This window comes from Amphiprion ocellaris, chromosome 20 (genome assembly GCF_022539595.1).
Source record: "Amphiprion ocellaris isolate individual 3 ecotype Okinawa chromosome 20, ASM2253959v1, whole genome shotgun sequence".
NCBI classification, from domain to species: domain Eukaryota; kingdom Metazoa; phylum Chordata; class Actinopteri; family Pomacentridae; genus Amphiprion; species Amphiprion ocellaris.
The window spans coordinates 1,281,510-1,306,127 of NC_072785.1; the positions used below are offsets into that span (position 1 = coordinate 1,281,510).

The 24,618-nt window shown below is 40.7% G+C and overlaps 1 protein-coding gene across 2 annotated transcripts; it reads left to right on the forward strand.

Moving 5' to 3' along the window:
• Positions 1 to 2,044: 2,044 nt before the first annotated feature.
• si:dkey-16j16.4 (uncharacterized) lies at positions 2,045 to 22,993 on the forward strand. 2 transcript variants are annotated; one of them, XR_004847686.2, is made up of 6 exons: positions 2,045 to 2,586; positions 9,258 to 9,339; positions 9,500 to 10,014; positions 11,230 to 11,325; positions 14,305 to 14,358; positions 21,726 to 21,788. XR_004847686.2 is itself a non-coding variant. In XM_023274243.3 (5 exons), the coding sequence occupies exons 1-5, from the start codon at positions 2,518 to 2,520 to the stop codon at positions 21,849 to 21,851; spliced, it is 846 nt and encodes a 281-aa protein (XP_023130011.1). In that variant the 5' UTR covers positions 2,045 to 2,517; the 3' UTR covers positions 21,852 to 22,993. The 2 variants fall into 2 exon arrangements, 1 of the variants encoding a protein (XP_023130011.1); XM_023274243.3 differs by lacking the exon at positions 11,230 to 11,325 and having other exon boundaries at positions 21,726 to 22,993.
• Positions 22,994 to 24,618: the final 1,625 nt, after the last annotated feature.

The window sequence follows — 24,618 nt, forward strand, 5'->3', positions numbered from 1 at the left end:
GCCTTATGATAAAAGTTTTTATTATTATTATTTATTATGTGACAATCAGCATATGTATGTCTGTCTGTCTGTCTGTCTGTCTGTCTGTTTGTCTGTTTGTCTGTTTGTCTGTCTGTTTGTCTGTTTGTCTGTCTGTCTGTCTATCTGTCTGTTTGTCTGTATGTCTGTCTGTCTGTCTGTTTGTCTGTTTGTCTGTTCTGTACAAATTTGGATGCAATTTACAGGGAAGGTCAGAAATGACACAAGGACCAAGTGATTAGATTTTGGCAGTGATGCAGTTTATAGTCTGGATCCACAGATTTGTTAAAGATTTCTGTATCATTGTCAGACAGCGGCACGGCGTCACTGTAACCATGACAACAAGTGAACACTACGTCAGCTGCCTTCTGATGATCACATGATTGTGATCCTACTACAAATCCACCACTGTGGACTTATCAGGACTTATCTGTCAGAAATCATAGAATGACTAAGCAGCCTTGACAGAGTACTTTGTTCTCTAAATGCTTTTCTTGTTTTAAAAGTTTTGAGTATTTTTTTAAAAGGAGACACTGACATTGTCAGTTTATAGCAAGTACAGACATTTCTTTTATTCTAGTATTCATTTTTAAAGGGATGGTGCACAGTTAAACGTAATAGCACCACAGTTAGTTAACAGCTAATTTTCATCTGGTGAAACTGTCCTGGGCAGGCAGACAAAAAACATCCACACAACAAGTACACTACATAAAACAAGACAATACATACAAGTCTATCAGTGTAAAATAGTAAATAGGTCAGTAAATACAATACATGAAAAGCTTGAGGCTGGTTTTAAACAATGCAAAGCGATCTGAGTCTCTGATGATTGTTTGGATGGAAAACCGAGAGGTCAGACTGACCAACAGCTGTCTCTGTTAGATGCTCTAGTCCTTCCTACATTACTAATGCTGAGGTAGGCCAGACATCCTCTAAGGCAGGGGTGTCAAACTCATTTTAATTCAGGGGCCACACACAGCCCAATTTGATCTCAAGTGGCCCAGAGCGCAAAAAAAAAGTATTCTGAAAATGATCACATTTAATGAACTATCTTCTTACAAAACATGCTTGACACTCCTGCTCTAAGAGAAGATTGTGAATCATTTGACACATCAGGCATGCATCACAGTAAAATATAAAACTGTCAAAATTGAAAATGTATTTTTTAAGATATTGCAATGATGAGGATCTCTTGGCTGTTTATCAAATACTTTCAGGATTTTTATTACACAGTGAGTACACTGGCTCGAGTGTGGTCACACCTACCTGTGTCCAGGTTGTGATGTACTAACCCAGGTAGGGAAAAAAGCAGTCTTTGTACAGATAGCTTTGCAGCAGACTAGGACAACTTGCACTTGATGCTTTTAAAATTGTTCAGTTTAAACTTTATGCCGACAAGCTTTTTGAGAGACAGGTTTCTGACCGTTATAATAAGAGAGTTAACCTGTGTGTTAACTTCACCATTAATTATTAAAAGAGATTGTACAAATATTATCTGAAAGTGAGAAAATACACTTCTGATCAAACGTTTGGGGCCACTTAGAAATTTCTTTATTTTTGAAAAAAAAAAAAGCATTCTTTTCAGTGAACATAGCATTAAATGAATGATAAATCCAGTGTAGACAGTGTTAATGTGGTAAATGACTATTCTAGCTGGAAACAGCTGATTTTTAATGGAATATCTCCATAGAGGTACAGAGGAACATTTCCAGCAACCATCACTCCTGTGTTCTAATGCTACATTGTGTTAGCTAATGGTGTTGAAAGGCTCATTGATGATTAGAAAACCCTTGTGCAGTTATGTTAGAACATGGATAAAAGTGTGAGTTTTCATGGAAATCATGAAATTGCCAGGGTGACCCCAAACTTTTGACCTTACTGTGTGTGAGTGTAGCTGACAGTGATCAGAGCTGGTGTGGCTTTAACTCTCACCCCTCCTCCTCACAGACAGCATGACGTCACCGGGCGGCTCAGCCAATCACAGAGCTCTACGCTCAGGCTGAAAGAGAGCTGTGTGTGTCCCTGTAGCTGCTGCTGTGCATTTGCTTGTGTGTATGTGTGTGAGTGTGCGTGTGTGCGTGTCTGAATGCGAACAAGTTGATATTATTTTTTAATTTTACCCACTTCTTTGAATTAAGCCCTGGAAGTAAGTGTCGGCTGCGGCTAGTGAGAAGAAACAGACCTTGTAACGTAGACTCTAATGAACTCGACAATATCAAGTTTGCTACGTCCAGCCTTTGAAAACAAGCCGCATCTACGCAGTTTTTACCCTTTTCGGTATATCATTTTTATCGACAGCAGCTAACTTGGAGCTAAGAGTGTGCGGCTGCTCACGGCAGTGTTTTTTTTGTGGTTAGCGAGGTTGGAAGTGAAGCGTGCCTTGTTTTAAATGCGTAAAGTCGCTCATGTTAGCTAATGAAGTTGTAGTAAGCGTGACATAAGAGCCAGTGATACACACGGAGCTAATTGTAGGGATAAGCCATAAAGTACTCCAGAAAAATGCTAAAGACGCTCACGAAGAAGCTCAGAAGACATTCACTCAATGAGATACATCCTTTCCAACTGAAGGTAAGTTTAACTGAGTTACTATTTGCAAATTTACAATTAAAATATAGTTGTCAGTAACTTAAATAGCATTAAAACACACATACAGAGGAGCCGAGAAAGAAATGAGCTCCTCTGTGGACTGCGTGGCTTTACTTTTGTCTTGTGACTTGAGCTTAAACATTATGAGGACTCCCTCTGTAACCTTGTTCATGAACACTCCTTTCTCTTTCATATTCACACGCACAGCCAGATAGACAACAAACTGTTCTGTTAAGCCTCTCTGGAAATGTTCACGTTATGTGGAGGTCCTCTCTGCTTCTAAGCACCTCAGCCCATTCATATCCATGTTGGGATGAATTTACTCTTCAAGGCGTACGCAGGGCTGCACATGAAGAAACCTAAGGTCCACATTGCTACATGTCAACACATTCTTCCACTCACACATGGACACTCATTGACTCATAAACTGTAGATCATCTGGTTGTCATTTGAGGAAACAGAGTGATGTGTCCACACTCATTGGCCTCACTTCTCTTGTGTGTCAGGGGATAATCTGTTGGAGTGCCACTTTTATATCCTTATCCAGGTTTTTTGTCTTGCACAGGGCCTATATTTTCCACATGAAAATAGCTGGTGAGAAAGAATGAATAGTAATGACAGCTCATTCAGACGTATACAAATACTAGAAAAAACAAACATTCCAGTAAAAACCTTATTGTTGCGAGCTATAATTGTCCCAACATGTACATCTTCACCCTCCAATTTTCCACAACAGAACCCATGTAAGTGCTCCTCAGTTGTTACTGCCTGCTCAGTCTGCATAATGCCTCTTTTTTGGTGAGTAGAAGGGTGAATTGTATCCTGCATGGGTCACTAACTTGCTCCATCCACAACACTATTGTGCGTCAACCAACTGTAGAGTCGCATGGCAGCCATTTTGTGCCAAAGTGCTTCTGTTCAAAGGCCTGGCGGTGGATACAAGGGAAAGTGTGCCATCCCTATTGTCTACGTTTGTTTGTGTTTGTTGCTCTGTTCAGTGGTAGAATCCTTTCTGCTGGAAGTGGTTAGCGCGATGGGAGAAGTGAATTGTGAGTAGTGACTAGGCCTGTTGCCTACACCCCATACTGATATGCAGCACCATGGAAGCTATTTGACATGCCTCTAAAGCTCCTACACTGATTATTTATGAGGAATTCTCACTGTAAACAACCCTGATTAGGACATCAGAATAGGAAAAGCATGTGCGAAACCTGCTCCAGGACCTGCAGCCTTTTATCATGACAGATTGGAAAATTGTCAACCAGTATAATTAGCTTTGACTGAAATAACTTTCAAGGATAATTATGGTTTATTACATTATTATTTTTATAGTTTTGGCCTAAAAAATTCCTGTTATTAGTAATAATAACACTGTATCAGCATGTTAAGTGCTGAGATCCAGGAGTGAAGCAACAGTCAGGAAGTCTGTAAAGGGCTGCTCCAGCTAATTTATCAGTATTTTATACCCTAACTGTTACGGTATTTTTTAGCAGCCAATAGTAACTTTCTTAACATGAACACACAAGACAAACTTAATACAAGTAGTACATTTTGTGGGCCATTTTACAGTCTAGTATCTATTTTCAGTGCTCTCTGGTGAGAATACTATATTTAATGTCACTGTTTCTAAATTTCCATATTGCAGTTCTTCTTACCAGCCAGCATGTGTGCATTAAGCTGATATTGGCCCATGTATTTGCTTGGATGACTCTCATGCACTTCCACAAAGTTCAGGAACTGGTGAGAGAGAGACTTCTAGTCCTTGTATGGGTGTAGCTCCCAAATCTCTGGATCCCACATTTCCCATAACAGCTCAACAGCAGATTTTTTTTGGACTTGGTCTGCCTGCATGATGAATACTGGTGTCGTACAAACTCCTTACCCACAGTTTGTAGTGCAGGCTTCCCTTAAAAAGCTGTTGCCCCCAAACCCCAGCGGAGATGACTTTAATGACACCATCAGGGGTTATTTCCTCAGACTTTAGAAAGTTCTTTCCAGAGCCAGAGAACATATTCTGCAACTGCTATTACAGACTGGGTAGTACTGCCCATGACAAGTCATGCATCAAATATCGTTTGTTTGCCTCTTTAACTAAATAACGATGCTGTTGGCTGATTTTAAAGGGTGCAGACAAGCTCAAGTGCTGACAGCAAGTTGGAAGGTGCAGTTCCTTGGATCTGATTATTTGGAAGACGGATTTTATTGTTACTGACAGCAAAACAAGGTTGGGTTGTGCTGTATTCTAAGCATCTGTTTTAGTTAAAGGTCTGGTGGGAATGTTTCATTATGGCTGATTACTGACATTCATTGTTTTGAATAGCAATAAATAAAAGCAGAATTTTGATTCTGCTTTTATTTAGTTTGAGTGTTTGCTATAAACCTTGGCCTGCTTTTCACTGGTACCTCAGATAATATTTGAATAATATTTGAGTTAGAAGTGTGTTGTACTGGCTGATTGAGGACAAAATGACCATTTCAGGATAGTTGGAAGGGGACTAAAGGTCTCCTGAGGTCCTGTTACTGTATTATTCCCTGGAGCTAACATTGATCTAGACTACTTTATAGGGAAGATCTATTGAGGTGTGAGAGAAAGAGAATCAACCATCTCTGACCCTCGGTTGTGTGTTTTATGAGAGGGGGAATGGAGTGTGACAGTGTCCATGACAGTGTGGAAGGACAGAGCAAAGCTGATATGTGTGTGAACTGGATGGTGTGTGTGTACGCTGTGACATTGCCATTGATCCAGCTTAGCAAGCTGCTCAGTGATGCAAGGGACTGACAAGGATTTCATTCAACTGTTCTTGACACACAAACACACAACTCTTTGTGTGCCTTTGCGTGTATGCACAAAAGCAGTTTTTATGCTTTATTCATGTAGTCTCACTGTCACTTTGCTTATTTGTCTGAGATCCTAGAATGATATCAAGTAGCCTGCAATTACATGTCTTAATATGTACTGTAATATAAATAAGAGTGTACAACCGACTTAGACAACACAATCTGTAAAGAGGCTAGCAAGTATATGTGAAAATATGTAGCCTTAGATTAGACTATTAAATTGATCTGAACTAGAATGTCATCTTCTTAAATTATCTGTAAATGTGCACAGCATATCATAGCAGACATGATATTCTCGAATACAAACGATGTGCAAATATGTTGAAGTTCATGCTATTCTGCTGCAGCATTTTAAATTTGAAACTATTCTAAACATGATTATGCCACTCTTCAGTCAAAGTGTATATCTGTATATTGAATTTTTAAATATTGTGCAACTTCATGGTCAGTTTGCAAGTATGAGAAAATATCTGAAATGAACTTTCAAGCTAGTTGGGGGCAGTTTTTCCTCAGGGGCATTTCAGATCCATGCTGCTCTTGTAGCTATTAGCAGTTCACATCCTCACCTCAAACCTCATTGGAATATTTGTCATGCAAAGCGGCAGTGCCGTCCTGTTTATTCTCTGGACAAGATGATGCAAAAGTGTATCATCAGTGATAGACCTGAAGATAATTTTTGAATGTTATCAGTGTAGAAGTGATTACATAACTGTGGTTAGTGCACTGAATACTGGGTCATTAAGCCTTTAAATGTCTTTTCCCACCTGTTTTCAGCTTAACATGCATCCTTCACCATGACGGGTTTTCACTGTGAATGCAACGCTAATGACTAATAGGTGTGTGGGGAAGGGTGTGACTGTGGGTGGTCCTGATTGAATATTTGACTGGGTTGTGTTTGTGCACTTTATACATACATTGTGTGCTTTCTATTTTTAATTGGTGAAAAAAGAGAAGATTTTTGTACTGCTCCTTATGGTACACACAGGTCATAAATTCTTGGATCCTAACATACTCTGGTCCACCTGTTAATGGCTTTTCATTTTCATGCATTTTATCTGTGCAGTGACAAGGCCAAAATGTGCTATAAGCCACAGCTTCAATACTTTTAGCCAGCTTTATAGTTCTTATCAAAGCACTGACATGACAGTTGTCCTATTCTTCATCCAAAACTGGCACTTGTGGAAAGGCAGCATCAATGCCTAAATGGATGATTGTAGTGTGAGGCTGCCCTGTACAGGTTAAAGTGGTGCAATCCAGGCTTACCTACAACATTATGCAAGAGCTTGAAAAAGAAACAACTGGAAATGAGAAATCTAACGGGAACAAACACACACACAAATATATGCATCAACCACTATTACATCCAGCTGTTATTTTTCTCTACATTTTTTCTTAATAATATGAAGACTACAGGTAAATGTTGTGCAACTGCTAGCATTTTAGTTTCATTATTAGCAGTATACTTTGTGTATTTACAGTTCAAATTGCATGAAACCACCAACTATCACCATGGATGTGGTGCAACAGTACAGTATGATGGTGAAACCCTGTCACTCCTCTCTCACCATAGCTCTGCCATCCTGTCGAACCAGAATGTCAGTTAGACTCAAGTGTTTGTTGTAGCTAGCTATGCCAAAGCAGTAACCATATCAGATGTGGTTCACCGAGGAACACATGCAAAGTTTCCTTGCTCTCTCTCATACAAACGCACACTGCATGAAGTACAGAAGAACATTTGAAACAAGAATTCTGTACATTCTGATGTCAGATAAGTGTCTGACACCAAGTCTCCACTGTTTAGAAAATGGATGGCCTAAAACAGTGTTAGGAGTGAACTTATTCAAATGCTTGCACATGCAACCAGTCTCTGTTTGTTTGTTTTTTTTCAAGATTTACACGGTTGAATTGTTTGTGTTCTTTGAGCTATTAACTACTGTGTGTAAAGAGATCCCTAGGGGGATGGAAAGACCAAATTGTTATTGTCAGTTCAGATTTGTATTTTCTTGTAGGACAGACAGTGATTGGTCTGTGGTGAAACTTCTACACCTCCACAGAAATAAAAGCTGCTAACTCTAGCTTTTCATGATGCAAATTTTAGTGAAAATAAGTAGTCATTGTGTTGATTTCACTGAGCTTGAATACAGATTTAAATGTCTGAGACTAAACTCATGTCTCTTCAGAGTAAAATTAAGACATGTTTATGAACCACCAGCATCACTTTATTCTTAGTATCCTGCTGTAGTAAATTTAAATGGGATTTCAGCTGTTTCGTGGATGTTACCTAACAATCATTCACTGTAGTGGACAATGTAGCTAAAGCTCTGAGCCAACCACTTGCCAAAATCCATTTCCTTCTCACAGTTATTACTCAGTGTAATTTTCCAGTGAGTTTATGAAGTGACGCTGTTTAACTTGAGACTCCTCCAGAGCCAAGGTGTTTTGTCTTTGGTGAGGTTCATTGAGAAACTATTCCACAGCTCACGTACTATTGAAAAAAGGTTGCGCTCAGGCCTTGCCCAAATGTCTTTTCTGTCTTCAAATGTACCCTTTGTTGGACACCTTTCAATGGGTACAATGCTGGAACACTAGACTAATTCCAGTGTTAAATCTTCAGACTTTTGTTTAGCTTTTTTTGGCTCATGGCTCATCATGCTGTCTTTTCTTTCTTGTTTGACATCATAAAACATAGATACTGTGCTGAAGTCAACAGTGTAATAGATTAGAACATATAGATTTGATTTATAGTCATTTTGGGTAACCTAAAAGTTACAGAGGAAATGGTGATGATAGAAAGTGTTCTTTGATTTTTTTCCAACGATCTGTGAAACTATGCATTAACATTTACATTTAATATGAAGTGAATGCTGTCTTTCCCTTATTGGGCTTTGAAGCACTGGCTCCTTTCTCCTCTTTTCACTCTTTTTGAAGAGCTTCTGAAAAAAAGAGGTGTGTGTGTGTGTGTGTGTGTGTGTGTGTGTGTGTGTGTGTGTGTGTGTGTGTGTGTGTGTGTGTGTGTGTGTGTGTGTGTGTGTGTTACAGCGTGGAAGGGAGGACACTATGCATGTTTGTGTGGATGAATGTGTGTCAGCATACACACTTGCACAAGCACAGATGGCAGCTGCTCAGCGAAGCCTCGGAGTGGTAATTACTGAGTGTGAGGCACATTACTTAACTCTTAGCATTGCAGTCTGCAGGGTATCTGTATTGTTGCTGCTGCTGTAGAGGAGGAATTGATTTTAAAGAGACAGACTGGTTTACGTTGTGGGAAAAAAAGAAGTCTGCACTTAAACAATACTGTGACTGAACTTTGTGCCCCCTTTTGCAAGCATCAGTAGTATACAGATTGTATTATGATGTTTATTGTTTTTCTTGTAAGTCCATTACATGTGACATCTGTGTTGCAGATTAGTGGTCTGTTTTTGTGGCAAACTAAGACCGCTTAGTACACAAGTTAGAATTTAAAACCAGTACGATTGTTGAAGATGTGTTTTCTGTTTTTTGACCTTTGTGGGAGTCTGTGTAAACCTGAATTTTAATCTGTTCTAATACTTGTGATAGACTATATTCAAGTCCTAACTAGGTTAATTATTGAGCTCCTTAACTATGAATGAGGGAGTTTTTAGTGGTTCTTTGTAACTGTTTTCCTGATCCTTTATTTTGTTCGGTCAAACTGAAAGCATTATTCACAATGTATCTAAATCAAAATTAATTTACAAAAGAATAATGAGTCAAGATTATTTCCACAGCAGGGAATGTGAGAGTTTAACCTACCTTGGTATATTTGACCTACAGTGCAAACTGATTCTTTTTTCCAGATTTCTTATCATGGCAGTGGAGAGGGAGGGGAGAGTGATGACTCAGAAGGGGAGAACCAGGAGCTTGCACAGATTGACAGAGGTATGTGCCTATTGCCAACCACATCATGTGGCTGTAAATAAATGGTGATTTTTTTCATCACTTAGTGATTACAATTAGACTTAAATAAGTGCACATGGATTGTTATACAACTGTGTGTCCACCTTGTCCTCTGACATTTTCTGCATATCAACTCCTCTAGAGAGACGGAGAAATTGTGCCCTCACCCCCTTGGCCACCAGCCAGCAGCACAACCAAGGCCCTCTCTCTCCAGCCCGGTTGCGACGCCTCCGCCTCCTTTTAGATGCCAATCTGGACCGTCACTCTTCAGAGGAAGAACTTGAGCGAATCAGCTGCGGTGACAATAGGAAATGGATGTCTGCACTTCCCCAGTGCCACAGCGATCACCACAGCAGCGCCTCCAGTGATGAGGAGGTGCGGGACCTCTGTGGCTGTGGGTCGCCAGCTGCCTCTGCCAGGCCGCTGGTTGAGCCCGGTGCTTGCCTGGCTGCCTCCCCCAGTCCTGTACTCTTCAGCTCCAGTCCACCACGTAGCCTCAGGCCACCCCCTATGCGATTTCAGCTGCAGGTGGTACAACCAGTTGCACGGCCCATCCTTTTGACCCACTTTGACCAGTCAGCACCTTACAGAAAATATCGGCACAGCTACGGAGGGGAGCCAGGGAGACCCAGTCTGGACTTAGAAAAAATGCAACAGGTTAGTAGTCCAAGCTTTAACTACCAAGAGCACCAGTCTATGGCCAAAATGTCTCCTGCCATAAAATATCTTTCCATATAACAGGCAGAAAACTATGGCATTTTCTGAGTACATTAAAACTATTATGGCCCCACCTATTGTGAAAAGTTAAGAAATAGATGCTGTTTATTCTGTCCAACACACTAGACCAGGTGAGTAATGAACACTGTAGTCTTTTGGCACTGGTAGCTCAGCATAAGACATTAACTCTCCACTTTCACATCGTTAACTTATCATTACATAACAGTAGTAACATATTAACAATATGACAGCAATGGAAGAAGCCGTATCCTTTGGTAATAAATAGGGGTGGTAGTGTAAAAGGTTCTACTGGAAGCAAAACGTTTATGGAGAAAATGAAAATTTGAATTATGTGAAATTCCTATAAAGAACAAGACCAATACACACTCAGTATTATAGTATTATGAGTAGTAATGTATTAAAGTAGCATTGTAGTGCTGTAATTTGTTGAGGCAGAGATAATTTGGGCATTTTCAGTAATTAAGCTACAATACATTATATTTTGTATATATCATGTGTTTTGCATTTGACATGTAAATATAAGTTGGGGCATGAGAAGTACAAAATTTCCATCAAATTTGGAGTAGTAAAAGCGTAACGCTAAAGTTAAAAATCTGTGGAAAGAATTGTGATCCTCCTATGATCTGTAGGCCACATTGCCCACCTAGCCATACTGTTCCTTGGGCCCTTAGTATCTGATTTATTCTCATCAGTTATTAATTGGTATCAGTTCTTCTTCTTATTGTTATTAATACAGTAATTTTTTCTCAAATCCTTGACAGACTCATTCTCTGTATGCATTATCTTATGCTACACATTATGACACGAGATTGTGTGATGTCGCCTTATTAGCTCAGGATGGCCTTTTGTCTCTGAATATCAATTTCACCATGAGCTGAAGTACATTTTTTAGCATTAGTAATGCAGTTTAATATTTAACACCACAGCAACAACATGTTCATCTCACTGAAAATGGTAAAAGTACAAAATGGCAGATGAGCCTTGAACTACCCCCCTGAGCAAATCAAACAGCGATCTCAGGTTGAGGCTTCGGTCCAAAAATACAACGATGACTACCCTCCAAACACACACACACACATGGCTACGCAAAATGTGCACACTTGCGCAGGCAAACAAAGTCTTCCCTTTCCACAGCCGGACGCTTGCCACCACGGTGGTCTGGCTGGAGAGGGATGAAGGAGAGGGAGGCACGGACGGCAGATGTCCGCCCTCGTTTCTCACAAAGGCTTGGTGAGCGAGGGGAAACGATGGAGGGGTGGAGGCAGAAGGAGAGGATTAAATAAACAACAGAAAAACGACAGCCACTAATGAGTCATGGAGAAGCTGGTCCACTAATCATTAAAATCCAATAGACTTGTTGGCCCACATCACGGATGGGAACGGGTGTGTGCGTCTCAGTGTGTGTGTGTGTGTGTGTGTGTGTGTGTGTGTGTTTCGGTGAGTTAAGTGTGTGTGTTTGCAAAGAGAGAAACTGCAGGTTTCAGGGGTCCATATGTCCATGGGGTTTTTAGAGGGAAAGAACAGATGATGAGAGACAGCGGGCAGCAAAGAGCGAGGTGAAGAGAAAAAAAAGAGGAAGAGTGTGTGTGTGTGTGTGTGTGTGTGTGTGTGTGTGTGTGTGTGTGTGTGTGTGTGTGTGTGTGTGTGTGTGTGTGTGTGTATGTGTGTTTGGGGTATGCATCTATCATCCTGCCTGTCTGTTTGTGTCTGCATGTGTACATCCTCCTGTCTGATTTTGTAGCTGCATCAGTGTGCAGTGTGTGTGTGTGTGTGTGTGTGTGTGTGTGTGTGTGTGTGTGTGTGTGTGTGTGTGTGAGTGAGAGTGTGCGTGCCCACTCAGTCAAGTGGAATGGGAGGTGCTGCAGGGAACACAAAAGGGGGCCTGTAGAGGTAGCTAGCAGACAGAGCAAGAGTCTCCCTTTAACCCTTTAGCTGGACAACTTCCAGTCACGTCTGCCTCAACTTCTACCCCAGCACTATGTCATTTCTGCTACAGATGCTCTCCTGGGGGTAAACGTAAGAAAGTAAAAAGACTGACTTAGTTCTTGTTAAAATGCAATTTAAAGATGTCAAATCCAGGGAATTCTGCGTTATATGAGATGAATATGAGGCACATCTTAACCCTCTAATGGGTTGCCAAATGTGTCCAATGCAAGTAATTTCAGACTATTAGTGTACTTTGGGAAGTTTTCTGTTTATAATTGTTTATCTATGTTGTGGAAAGAGTAAAATGTCTGCTAACAATTTTTAAAAAAAATCATATTAAACCAGTAATTCATCTGTTGCATCAGAAAACTTTTAGTTTTTTGATTTAACGAATCCAAACAACTTAATTGGAAGGGCATTGAAACAAAATGTAATTGTGGTTTTCCCTGGGCAGTAGATCCAAGACTGTCTAGCACAACTTATCTCATCACTTTCTTAAAGAGAGGGTTAAAAGGTCAGGGGGTTGTTTTATTTTAGTCTCTGATAATCCCTAATGCAGGCTAATCCATGCTGAATTGTACAGTTGTGACCGTGGCATTATTAATGTAATTACAGAAGAACAACAGTTTGTGTGGCAGGTGTTCGTCATTGGAGAAATATGTCATATAGGGTCCTTCCCTACAAAGTGTAATGATACACACTTGTTGCTCTGCTATCCATAGAGGTATTTTTAGAAACTATATTTGCTAGGTTACCTTCATTCTAGCTATTTCCCAAGCATAATATCGTTTTAAAAATACTCTACTCTTGAAGCAGCTATTGGGTTCCCACTGACTGAGACTTTCTTGCGATGGGTAATGTATTTTATTAGTCATCATGGTCAGTTATAATTTGGGCATTTCATGCTTTAAAAATAAGTTCAGTCATGTAGAAATGTCTTCAGAAGTTCAGGTTGAATCAGCTGTGTTGATGTTTCAAAGGTTGGCTTCAAAATCTGATCTGACTTTTATGAATAAGACATAAACAATGATTATAGGTCTTACTAAGGATTAGAATGGAAAGGGCAAGTCAAGACAACTTTATTTGCATAGCAGGTTTCATATATGACAAGATAATCTAAGTTACTGAAACAACAACAGAATAAATTGTAAATGTCTAAGCATCACACAGGGACAAAATCTTAAAAATCCTCTGTGTTCTCCATGAATAACTGCAACACTCAGTCAAAACAGTTAGCTAGCTGGCAAGTCACGACCTGTTGGCCTGTGTGTGTGTGTGTGTGTGCGTGCGTGCGTGCGTGCGTGCGTGCGTGCGTGCGTGCGTGTGTGCGTGCGTATAGCTTAAGTCGAGCGTTATGTGGGGTGGTGGTGGTGGACACAATGATTCTGCCTCAAAGTGGTGGATGTGTAGGATGAAACGAGAGGATAAAATTATCTATCACTTGAATTTTCACTTAGATAGGCTCATTGAAAGTTTGCGGTGGACTTGTAGAACATGAGGTTTCCAAAAGTACTTTTGTTTACATTTTCAAAAGCTGAATTACATACAAGGGACACATCTCCATTTAAAAAAAAAAAATCCTGCTCAAGCAGCTCACACCCAAATGGACTCCAGTGCCACTGATAGGAAGAAGATAAGGGTTGGCAGGAGGTGAGCATGAGGGCAAGTGCACACCGGCTCTCCCACATCCCACATCACAACAGCAGGAGTCTTGTGTTTCCATTCTTTCCTGTGCTCCCTTCCCCCTTGGAAGCTACCTCACAAACTCGGGACAATTCGATGATTGTGTGGTCCCTCCACCCCCACTGTTTTTTTGAGAATCGTGGTGCTGCGTGGACATGAAGGGGAGTGGGAGACAGGATATTGCATAAGCTTCATTGACCAACTGTTTAGTGGGACAGCTGGATTTGCCTCACTTCCTTGGTCATCCTGATTCAACATTAATTGACTGCCCTGCTTTACTTCTTGTCATGTGATATGTTGCTTTTGCAATGTAGAGATTACTGTTCAAATAATGGTTTTGAAATGGCTGTTGTAATACGCTCAAATATAATCAATATTCACATACACATAAGCCTGGAATGAGCTTTACACTGCAGGGTTTTTGCATTTCAAAAAGTTTATTGTACAAGGCAAAGTTTGCAGATTACACAAGTAACATAACTTTCCCACCACTTTGGGATCGTCACAGTCGCAGAGAAGCTGCTGCAAAATATCTCATGTTGACAGCAAGCAAGTGTATGCCCCTCCATAGCTGTCATTGTCTATTCTTGTTCTCCACAGAAAATGCTGCTGAAAAAGAACTGTGGGGGGAAAACGCGGACTATAAAGATTCGGGTGAGTTCATTTTTATGCAGCTTACTTTCCTGTGCAAAGAAGCAATACCCAGTTGTATTTTGTCAGCATAAATGCACTCAGTGTACACTACCGTTCAAAAGTTTGGAGTCACTTAGAAATGTCCTTATTTTTGAAAGAAAGGCAGTTTTTTTTAATGAAAATAACATTAAATGAATCATAAATCCAGTCTAGACATTGTTAATGTGGTAAATGACTATTGTAGCTGGAAACAGCTGATTTTTAATGGAATATCTCCATAGGGGTACAGAGGAACATTTCCAGCAACCATCACTCCTGTGTTCTAATGCTACATTGTGTTAGCTAATGGTGTTGAAAGGCTCACTGATGATTAGAAAACCCTTGTGCAGTTATGTTAGTACATGGATAAAAGTGGGAGTTTTCATGGAAGACATGGAATTGTCTGGGTGACCCCAAACTTTTGAACAGTAGTGTATGATTTATGTTAAAAGTACTCTTACTGATGGCTGTTATCAGAAAAGTTGTATCTGCTATGGTATTTTCATGCACCTCTTGCTTAGAACATTACCATGGCTTATAAAGGACACTGTCTCGAACAGGGTTGGCAGTATGTATAGTTTTTTAGGCTATGGAGCACCCAATGCCTACTGCTCATCCACGTCTTGCTTGGGGACAGGATTTGAACACCTTTACAGACTGGGGAAAAATATATATCAGGTTTCTGCAAAGCATTAATAAGCATTAATAGTCATTAAGTTGATTTTGCGAAAATTGAGGCCTTAAATGGCATTAAAAATCATTAAATTTGATTCTCAATGGCATTAAAAATTCTTTCTGCAGTTTTCAAGAAAAATATTTGACAATAATAATATAAAATATTATAGAGTGCGATTCGTCAGATATGTGCATCTGCATAAACATGACCAGCATTGCGATAATGGTTCCAGCCGGTCGGGTACAGTTGCCAAAAACTGCATGTTTTTAAAGTGGCCGGCAGACTGGACCAGGTGGAGGAGAGCTGGGAAATGGGGAAATGCAAATTCCAGCAAAAATGGCTCAAAAAAGTGGATTTCAGAGAATGACTGCAGCCCGTGGGTGGTCAGGGGTGGTTTCTGGATTCAGGAATAGTGAAATGAGGGGACAGTTTTCATAGAAAAATCATCTTTTACAAAAAACAAACCTGTGTAATTTGTTGAGTTTGCGGTCGTGGCATTAAAATTTTTACAGTTTAGCATTAAAATGGCATTAAAAAGCATTAAATTTGACTGGCAGATTTCTGTAGAAACCCTGTATATAGTAATCAGCACATCCTGTAAATGTGTATGATTAAATTTATTACAACCCCAGCAGCGGTTTGTGTTCACTTACACTTCTAAGTACACATAAGTGGGAATTCTTTGGTCTGTGTTAGTTTCAGTTATGAATAAAATCCTGAATGTCACTGGTATGGTTTGCTCTACTACAAACCATACTACAGTATGTCTGCTGTGTCACAAGTTTAAAGCAGTATGTTTGTTATCTAAACATTTGCACCTCGTCCCCAATATGGCCTTGTTTTCTCTGTGAGTCCGGCGAGTGAATAAATAAAAGTGTAATGGCCAAATGATATGAAGACACACACTTGCATACAGAGACTTTCCCTTTTATGTGACTGATAACAGGCAGTCCAGATCAGGGTGTCCATTACAGCAGTGATAAGGTTGCAAGGTTGCTTGGCCCCGTGAACAGCCTGGCCTGTCTTGTCGCCAGCACCTTGATCTCCATCCAACTGCATACTGGGACAGCATCTGGCTACAGCGTTTGTTCCCATGCCCTGCTAGCTACGGAGTCAAGCCTGAGACGTCTGTGTATCTGATAGCACCATCAGTTTCTTTTTGCAAACAGCACCCAGTTAACCAATTCACTGCAGTGATACATAACCCCAAGACACAAGAAGAAAAACGTACTCTTTTCCTTTCCAGGTTTGTTTGATCTCTTGATCTCACTTAACAACCTTTAATAGCCCAGCTTTCCACTTGTCCCATTAATGGTCTGGGAGGGGCGCATTTACTTGCCTAAAAAGCTCAGTAAATACAAAGGTATTTTCCCAAGATTCTGTCCTAATTGATCGCCCTGCAAAATGGGTCCCCAGACACAACATTCAGTAATCATACACCAACTCAGCACTGCAACTGCGTGCGAGCGATTTTGTTTGCGGCGTGTAAGGGAAACATGCTGGAGAGTCGACTGGAACAAGCCGTGGTATCTTGGCACAGAGCAGGGCACTCCAGAAGGATGCACAGTGTGGTGAGAAAAGTGACATTATTATCACGTTGTGTGGGATAGTGTCAGTGGAACCTTATCACACACTTGTTTACATATACACACACATACAGCAACTGTCTTGTATACTTTAATCCTCCGTATATGCATTTAGTTATGTATGATGAGTACAAATATGTAAAAAAAAAAAAAAAAGAAAAGGAAAAAAGAGGATGATCTTTGAGCATTTTAGGAAGGAGAAGAGAGTGACGATGAGAGCTAGAGTTGAGGAGGAGGAAGAGGAGGTGGAGTGTGTGAAGTTCCCTTGTGGTGTATTTCCAGGGATGGAGTCATTTTCCATTTATAGCCTGGCCGGCTGCTATCTGTTTAGCTCCACTGATACATAGAGATATTGCTCATTATCCTCTGTTCTCGCTGGTGTAGTTGGTAGTGTTGTTGTCCTCGTCAATGACGTCTGTGGGCACTGGGCTTGTTCCAGTTCATAGATTTTTCTTGAAGTGAGTACACAGTGACTCTTTGGATTGATGAGCCATTTGGAGGCTTGTGTTGACTCTTTCTACCCTTGGTGTCACTCCGTGCTGTGCGCCTCTCCTTCTCTCTTACATCTCTTCTCTGTTGCTACCTCTCTGTTTCTGTGTCTCTCTTTCCCACTTTTATCTGTCAGCCCTCGGTTTCCTGGCCAGGATCCAGATGAGACACTGGATCTGGAAGGGGCCCCAGCTTTGAGACTGGATTCAAGCGTTCAAGCATGGGAGTTGTTACAGAGGTTGAGGAGGTCGGTGGGGCTGGTGGTTGCGTGCATGAATGTTTTAGGAGGGGAGTCATGTGGAAGCATTAGGAAAACACAGATTTGGCCACTGTTGCTGCTGCTGCTAAGGCCTTCCCCCTCTAGGGGTTGGAGGTGAATAGGAGAGTATTGATGAGAGCTTCCCAGGCTGTAGCCGGTAAGAGTGATGGCGTCTAGCTTCAGCCACCATAAAGAATGGGTGGAAAGGAGGGCAAAGATTGATTGAGGGAAATGGTGCAGATATGGACAGAGTGAAGGAGAAACCTTAATTAAAGGAAAATATGCTGCATGGTCCTGGTTTTTGATTGAGGTAAACTTCATTACCATGACTATAAGACTGGCGTACGACCAAAGTGATGTTAATAGAACAAACAGGAAAATCCCTCAGAGTGCAGTACTCCGCCAAGGCTGCTGAGTCGTTTTTTGATTTCTGACCGATGAAATCTTTGAAAACATTCACGGTCTGCAGCAGTCAATTTGTAGTAGGATCGCAACCATGTGATCATCAGCAGGCAGCTGATATAGTGTTCGTTTGCAGTCATAGTTACAGTGACACCTGCTATCTCGCAATGATACAGAAATCTTTACCAAGTCTGTGGATCCAGACTATAAGCTGCATCACTGTCAAAATCTAATCAATTGGTCCTTGTGTCATTTCTGACCTTCCCTGAGAATTTCATCCAAATCCGTTGGTCTGTTTTTGAATGATGTTGCTAACAGACAGACAAACAGACAAACCAGTGCCGATTGTCACATTACTAAGCCAGAGTTATTACTGTATCTGTCTCTCATTTATGGAGCTACCTCTAGCAGTTAGCTGAGCTTTGGGTAAAGTTTGTTTTAATCCTCTGAACCGCAAAATCTGTCGGCGAGTTCTAAAACATGTTACCCTGAAAAATCACCAAAATTGAAGCATCTATCAGAACAGAACAAATTATCTACTTTCCTTGAACTAATCATGTGTGATGCATGGTTTCATTAGAAAATTTTCACCAAATCTAAGTCCGTAAGAAACAAATACTTCTTCTCTCGTTGGTGTAACTGAGAAGCATTGAATACCTTCAGCTGCTACCGACAGATTGGGGCAAAGATTCAGACTTTTCTGCAGACTCTGCTTATATATATATATATATATATATATATATATATATATATATATATATATATATATATATATATATATATATATATATATATATATATATATATATATATATATAAATAAAAATAATTAATGGCTTTAAAACTGCTCTATTTCTCACCAGGTCTGTGCTATTTCTGAAGAGGTGCAAGACTTTTTATTGCAGTAAAATATAAAACCCACAGTGAGTAAAAATGTGACAGGAGTAAAAAAACACCAAGAAACCTCCTTGAATTCAGAGTGTTAAAGACTGTTTTTGCCCTAACGTGTTTTAGTCAACTTCAGAGGACAGATTTTGTTAGTAATTGTTTCCAGCAAGACCTCTCTCACCTGCCAGGCAAGGGTTGCATGACTGAGCTAACACTGTTGCTGGTTAGTCTGCTTACTGCCAGCTGAACACTGTTGGCTGTGTGTGTTATTACAGTGTTATGTAGTTAGACTACCCTAGCCGTGGGCTTGATGAAAAATCATTTGAAAAAAAGGTGCCATGGACACGTCTGTCTGTTCACTAGTCATTACAAACCTGTATTGTGATACTTGAAGCTCAGGACTCCTGAGAACCTGAGGATGGACACTATGTAACATAAACATATGATTTAACTGCAGCTTATATCCTGTGACTGTTAGATCCTCATAAATCCAATCTCCATGTTGGGGATAATTTATAAAGAATTGTTGAAGTTGTTGTTCGCTGTGTGTAAATGCGCACAACTGTCTCTTTTTGGAACTGTTCATACAGATCCCGCTGCTTGATCCTGCAGATTTTAATAAATTCAGAGGAAAAAGTTCTTCAAACATCTGGTAGCAGCAAATGTAACTCTGATCTGTAGCAGACACCGTCTTGAGCGTAGTCAAGTTTTATTAATGTGATCCTTGCAGGATAGGTGTGAAATTATTGAGCAAAGTGAAGAAAAAAGGTGTTTTGGGATTTTGGCAGCAAACTGTGTCCTTTCAACTCTGTGATGTTTTTGGCTCAATAAAGTTGCTAAAATATGGAAAAGGTTTTCCCTAAATCACTTGGCACAACTCAAAGTATGTCACTTGTGTGTGTCTATCTGTTATGTGACTGCAGTTCTGACTCGGGCCGTGTTGAAAGTGATAGACAAATGTTTCTAAGTCCGACCTAATGAGATTGCTGTAGCAACCTTTTCTCAAAAGCATTCATTCGGACATGAAGCTGACACGTTCAGATGCATTCAGAATAATGGAATTAATAAATGATTTTTTTTTGGGCTGTTCAATTTACAGTTTGTTACAACTTAGGGTGGCAGCTTGATTGACAAGTTTAATTGTATATTTCTCTGCTGTAGAGTTCTACAAGTTTTCCAGGGAAGATCATGTCATTTACTATGGGTGGTAACTTTTCTCCACAGTACAATCAAAGCAAATGACACCTACTTAACTGACACCTTCAGCTATCTCTGTTGGCCAGATGATGCTCGTCTTGTAGACCGTTGCAGTTCCTTCCAGACTTTATGCGAAACTAAGCTCAGATCACTGCTAGTGATACCTTTACATTCACTGTACGTTCTGTACATGAGAGGGGTATAAATCCATCCATCCATCCATTATCTACACACTGCTTAATCCTCATTGGGGTTGTGGGGGGGCTGAAGTCTATCCCAGCTGACTTAGGGTGAAGGCAGGGGACACCCTGGACAGGTCACCAGTCTATCACAGGACTACACATGTACAGACAAACAATCACACTCATAAGCACAGCTACAAACAATTTAGAATCGCCAATTAACCTCAGCATGTTATTGGACTGTGGGAGGAAGCCGGAAAACCTGGAGAAAACCCACACATGTACAGGGAGAACATGCAGAAAGATCCTGGGAAAGCCAGGACTTGAACTGTGGATCTTCTAGCTGCAAGGCGAAAGTGCTAACCACCAAGCCACTGTGCAGCCCGGGGTATGAATCTTCTCATTTAATTCCTGCTAAGAAAGCAGTGAAGCATATTTCCCAGACCGGTGTCTAAATGAAGGATAAGAACTTATAACAATGAATCTCTAAAACCAGTCATATTTGCAATATTACTTGTGATTTACTTTCCTGCTACTGCTTTTGGTGTGTGCAGGGATTTGCCCTTGGATTGAACCTTCAGGGCCCTAAATGTCTGTTGTACTGCAGCTGTGAACACAGGACGACACTGTGAGGATTGTTAACATGGGTAGGGAGCTGTCCTGATGTAAACCCGACATGCAGCTACCACAGGGAGAACATCTTAGGACAGTTCCCATCTGTGAAGTTTACTGTACCTTGTTCTTGGGCTGTGATTTGTTTTCCATGTCTCCTTTTTTTTTTTTTTTTTGCCTGTTTATATTAACATCGGTCCATACGACAGCTCTAAGTGGTGTTGGGAATTGTTGCTGAGTTACTGCGGCTCATTTGTCAGTGCTAAATCCCTAAAGATGTTAGCTGAAGTCATAGCAACACCTGTAGCCTCATATGCTCTCTAACTAGGACTTTTTCATGTACATTGATGTCAGCCGGTACTTTTCCAGTAGCACTGGGTACTTTCTCTGCATCTCAGCGGAATCAGTCAGCTACGGGGTTGCATCCGTCTCACTTGTCATAGAGGTGTTTGATTGATACCGAGAACATAGAGCGATCCATACAAACACACCCTCTCCTGTTTTTCCATGAGATCAGCTCATTGCAGTGAATCTGTCTTGCAGCACCTTCTCCTAAACTTTACTCCCCCTCAGCAGGCTCTCGAGAAAGTGCTGCCTCACTGCCAAATCCAACAGTCATTTCCTGTCGTTTCCTGTAGGGAGGAAAATGACCAGGGCTAATTTTAGACAGAGGGCTTGTAGAGCTACAACAAGCAAGGTTCTGCTCAGAGGGGGAATGTCTCTGCAAGCGGAAAAGGATTGGTGTCACCGAACCTGTTGCATGAATGAAAAAGAAAATCGGTGTGAAAATGTTCTAATGATGAGCAATCATTTTCCACCAGTGCTAGTTTGGTTTTCAGTATCTTCTCTCCCAGTCTTATGACCCAGCTGCACATGTAAAGAAAAGAATCACTTACATCACTACTGACATGAATGTAACCACAGTAACTTACACTGTAAGTCAAGGACAACAGGTAATCCTCACCATTTCCATCCGGTAAAGCTCAAAGGGGGAATTAACCCAAACACCTACTTCTGGCAGCTCCATGAACTCTCTGTCTCTCTTTCTGTGTCCTTAGAACCTGACTGGCAGCCGTCCTCCACCCAGGTACACCTACGACCCCTCCATCTTCGCCTTCCGCTCGTTGAGCACCGTGCCCCCCTGCAGCCCCCTGACCCCATCCGAGGATCCTCCCTGCTCATAAAGAAATTCATCCCCCCTCCAGATAATCCTCGCCCCTCTCTCCTCATTCCCAGACAGCTGCTTTTTTTGTGGCTTCTGCAGTGAAACCAAGGAGCAACTGTTCTGAAAGACATTAGTTTGATGGTCGAGCTACTGCACACTCAGGTAATCCCACCCTGTCACTTTGATCCTCACTCTCCAAATCAGCAGGAACATTTGGGGAATAAAATGGCCTAAAGACATTTTTAAGGATCCTTCAGGTATTGCATATAGTTGTCCCTGGAAAGATCCTGTGATTGGAGAAAGAACGATCAACAAACAAACATGGACTGCGGACCAGAGGTGGTACAAAGGGACAAGAGCGACCATTTTGAAACCTGAATTTAGTTGTAGGCTGAATCAATAATCAAGGGAAATAATGCATGTAAGACAATCAAATGGTTCCAGGGTTTCTTCCTTTGATGTGATTACTGGACATCTTGTAAGGTTCTTGGTAACTTCATATACTAAACGTGGCAAGGTGAGCCATGTGATATCTTGTTATTGTTGAGATGAACATAGACAGTGGTCACATTTGTCTGTCTGAAAAACTACTTCTTTGGATGTGTTATTGAATACGCAGGTCGAGCTATAACAAACATATATGACTGTAGTTCAGTAGACGACCTTTGACCTTTGATGATGTACGTTTCTTAATGAATTTGTCACTTGTAGTCCAGGTCAAAGTTAAGTACTTGTATCCTCTTTCCTTGCATGAATTCCACTGTTTTGCAGAAAGAGAGAGAAGTGAAAATAAAGTCTGACAGTAGTTTGCTGCACATTTGGCAAGTGTAAATGGTGCTGTGTTCTGCATAGCCTACTTGTAGTGTGCCATTTTTTTTCCAATATTGTACCTCATTACTTTCTAGGTAGAAGAGGACCACTGGTGTAACTAAAACATCCCAGTGTTTCTAAAGATCTCTTATTGCCTTGAAATGACATTCCTGTTGTATTGAATGAAACTTGAGGTAGTTCTCAGCCCTTGAAATGAGCTGACGAGTTGATCAAACGCAATGTCACCACTGTAACTACGATTTCGCCGAAGTGAATGTAACATTGTGACATGTTTTCGTCCCTTGTTGCACAAAAATGAATCAATAAATGCCCTGTGGCCTCTTGTTTAGGGATGATCTTTATTTATTTCGTGCAGATAATATACATTACATAGGTGAGAAATCAAAGGGAAAACCTCCAGCTCTTGGCTCAGTGGTTGCCCACAGCAAACAGACTAATAAATCTGTCAGTATTTATTACTATAACAGTATTTAACAGTATCTAACCCTAACCATATAGTAACAATGAATCAAATTACTATGTGTAATGTGAAAAGCCCACAGAAAAGTGACACATATTTAACACAAAGCTTGCACACTCGAGTGTATTAGCCTTTTTTACATCACTGTTTTACTATCCCCAGTTTAGTTGCTCAGTGAATGTAGTTGAGCATTCAGCAGGTCAAGAACCAGATATTTTCTTCAGGAGCTGCTGATTACCACAAAAGAGATTAGTTTGCAGAAATACCGTGGCAAGAAAAAGTATGTGAACCTTTTGGAATTTCATGGTTTTCTGCTATCTGATCTTCATCTAAGTCGAGGGTATTGACAAATATAAAGTGCCTAAAATAATAAAACAATTCTGATCTTTCATGTCTTCATTGAGAACAACCATAAAAACCTCATGGAGTTAGTGGAAAAAGTATCTGAACCGTTGAGTTAATGACCTCAAAAAAGCTAATTGGAGTGAGAGGTTAGCATGTCTGGAGTCTTGTTAAGAAAATGAGTTTGGAGGTGTGGACTAGAGCTACTTTCATGGATAAAAACCAAACAACACTTTTTGAATTTGCTCTGCACAAGAATAATATGCTTATGTGAGCCATGTCTCACCAAGAACAGCTTTCAGAGGATCTACCATCAAGAACTGCTGATTTACACAAAACTGGAAAGGGTTACTAAGTGATTTAAAAGACTTTAGAAATTCAGAAGTCTACAGTTAAGCAAACTACAAATAAAGACACTTTGAGAATGTGGATACTCTACCAAGAAGTAGCCGGCCAATCAACGAAGACTCATCAGTGAGGTAAAGAAACAACCCAGAGTGACAGCCAGAGATCTGATGGCGTCATTGGAACTGGCTAACATCTGTGTTCATGAGTCTACAGTAGCAGGGTGTCTATGGCAGGAAGGACGCCACTGCTTAATTAAAAGAACATTGCTACACGCCTGAAACCTGCAAGAGCACATTACTTCTCCACACCGGTGCTGACAAAATGTTTTGTGGACTGATGACGCAAAGACTGAAGTATTTGGAAAGAACACACAGCACTACATCTGGTGTAAAAAGGGCACCGCATATCATCATAAAAACATCATCCCAACCATAAAGCATGGTGGAGGAAACATCATGATTTTCTGCTTTGCTGCATCAGGGCCTGGCTAGCTTGCAATCATAGAGGGGAACATGAATTTATGAGTGTATCAAAAAATTCTTCAGGATAATGTGAGAACATTTAGCTGAAACTCTGTAGAAATTGGGTGATGCAACAGGACAAAGACCCAAAGTACTGGAGCAAGTCCACAATGCACTGGCTACAGAAGAACAAAATCTATCTTTTGCAGTGGACCAGTCGGGGACCAGTCGGAGCCCAGACCTCAACCCAACAGAGATGCTATGGATTGACTTGAAAAGAGCCATACACATGAAACGTCCAAAGAATATGACAGAGCTAAAGCAGTTCTGCCAGGAAGAATGGG

What these genes read in the sequence shown, in the direction of transcription:
- si:dkey-16j16.4 (XM_023274243.3), top strand. Translation starts at nt 2,518, where the DNA reads ATGCTAAAGACGCTCACGAAGAAGCTCAGAAGACATTCACTCAATGAG. An exon ending in TACATCCTTTCCAACTGAAG is followed by an intron (nt 2,587 to 9,257) that starts GTAAGTTTAACT and finishes TCTTTTTTCCAG; the next exon opens with ATTTCTTATCATGGCAGTGG. An exon ending in ACTTAGAAAAAATGCAACAG is followed by an intron (nt 10,015 to 14,304) that starts GTTAGTAGTCCA and finishes TGTTCTCCACAG; the next exon opens with AAAATGCTGCTGAAAAAGAA.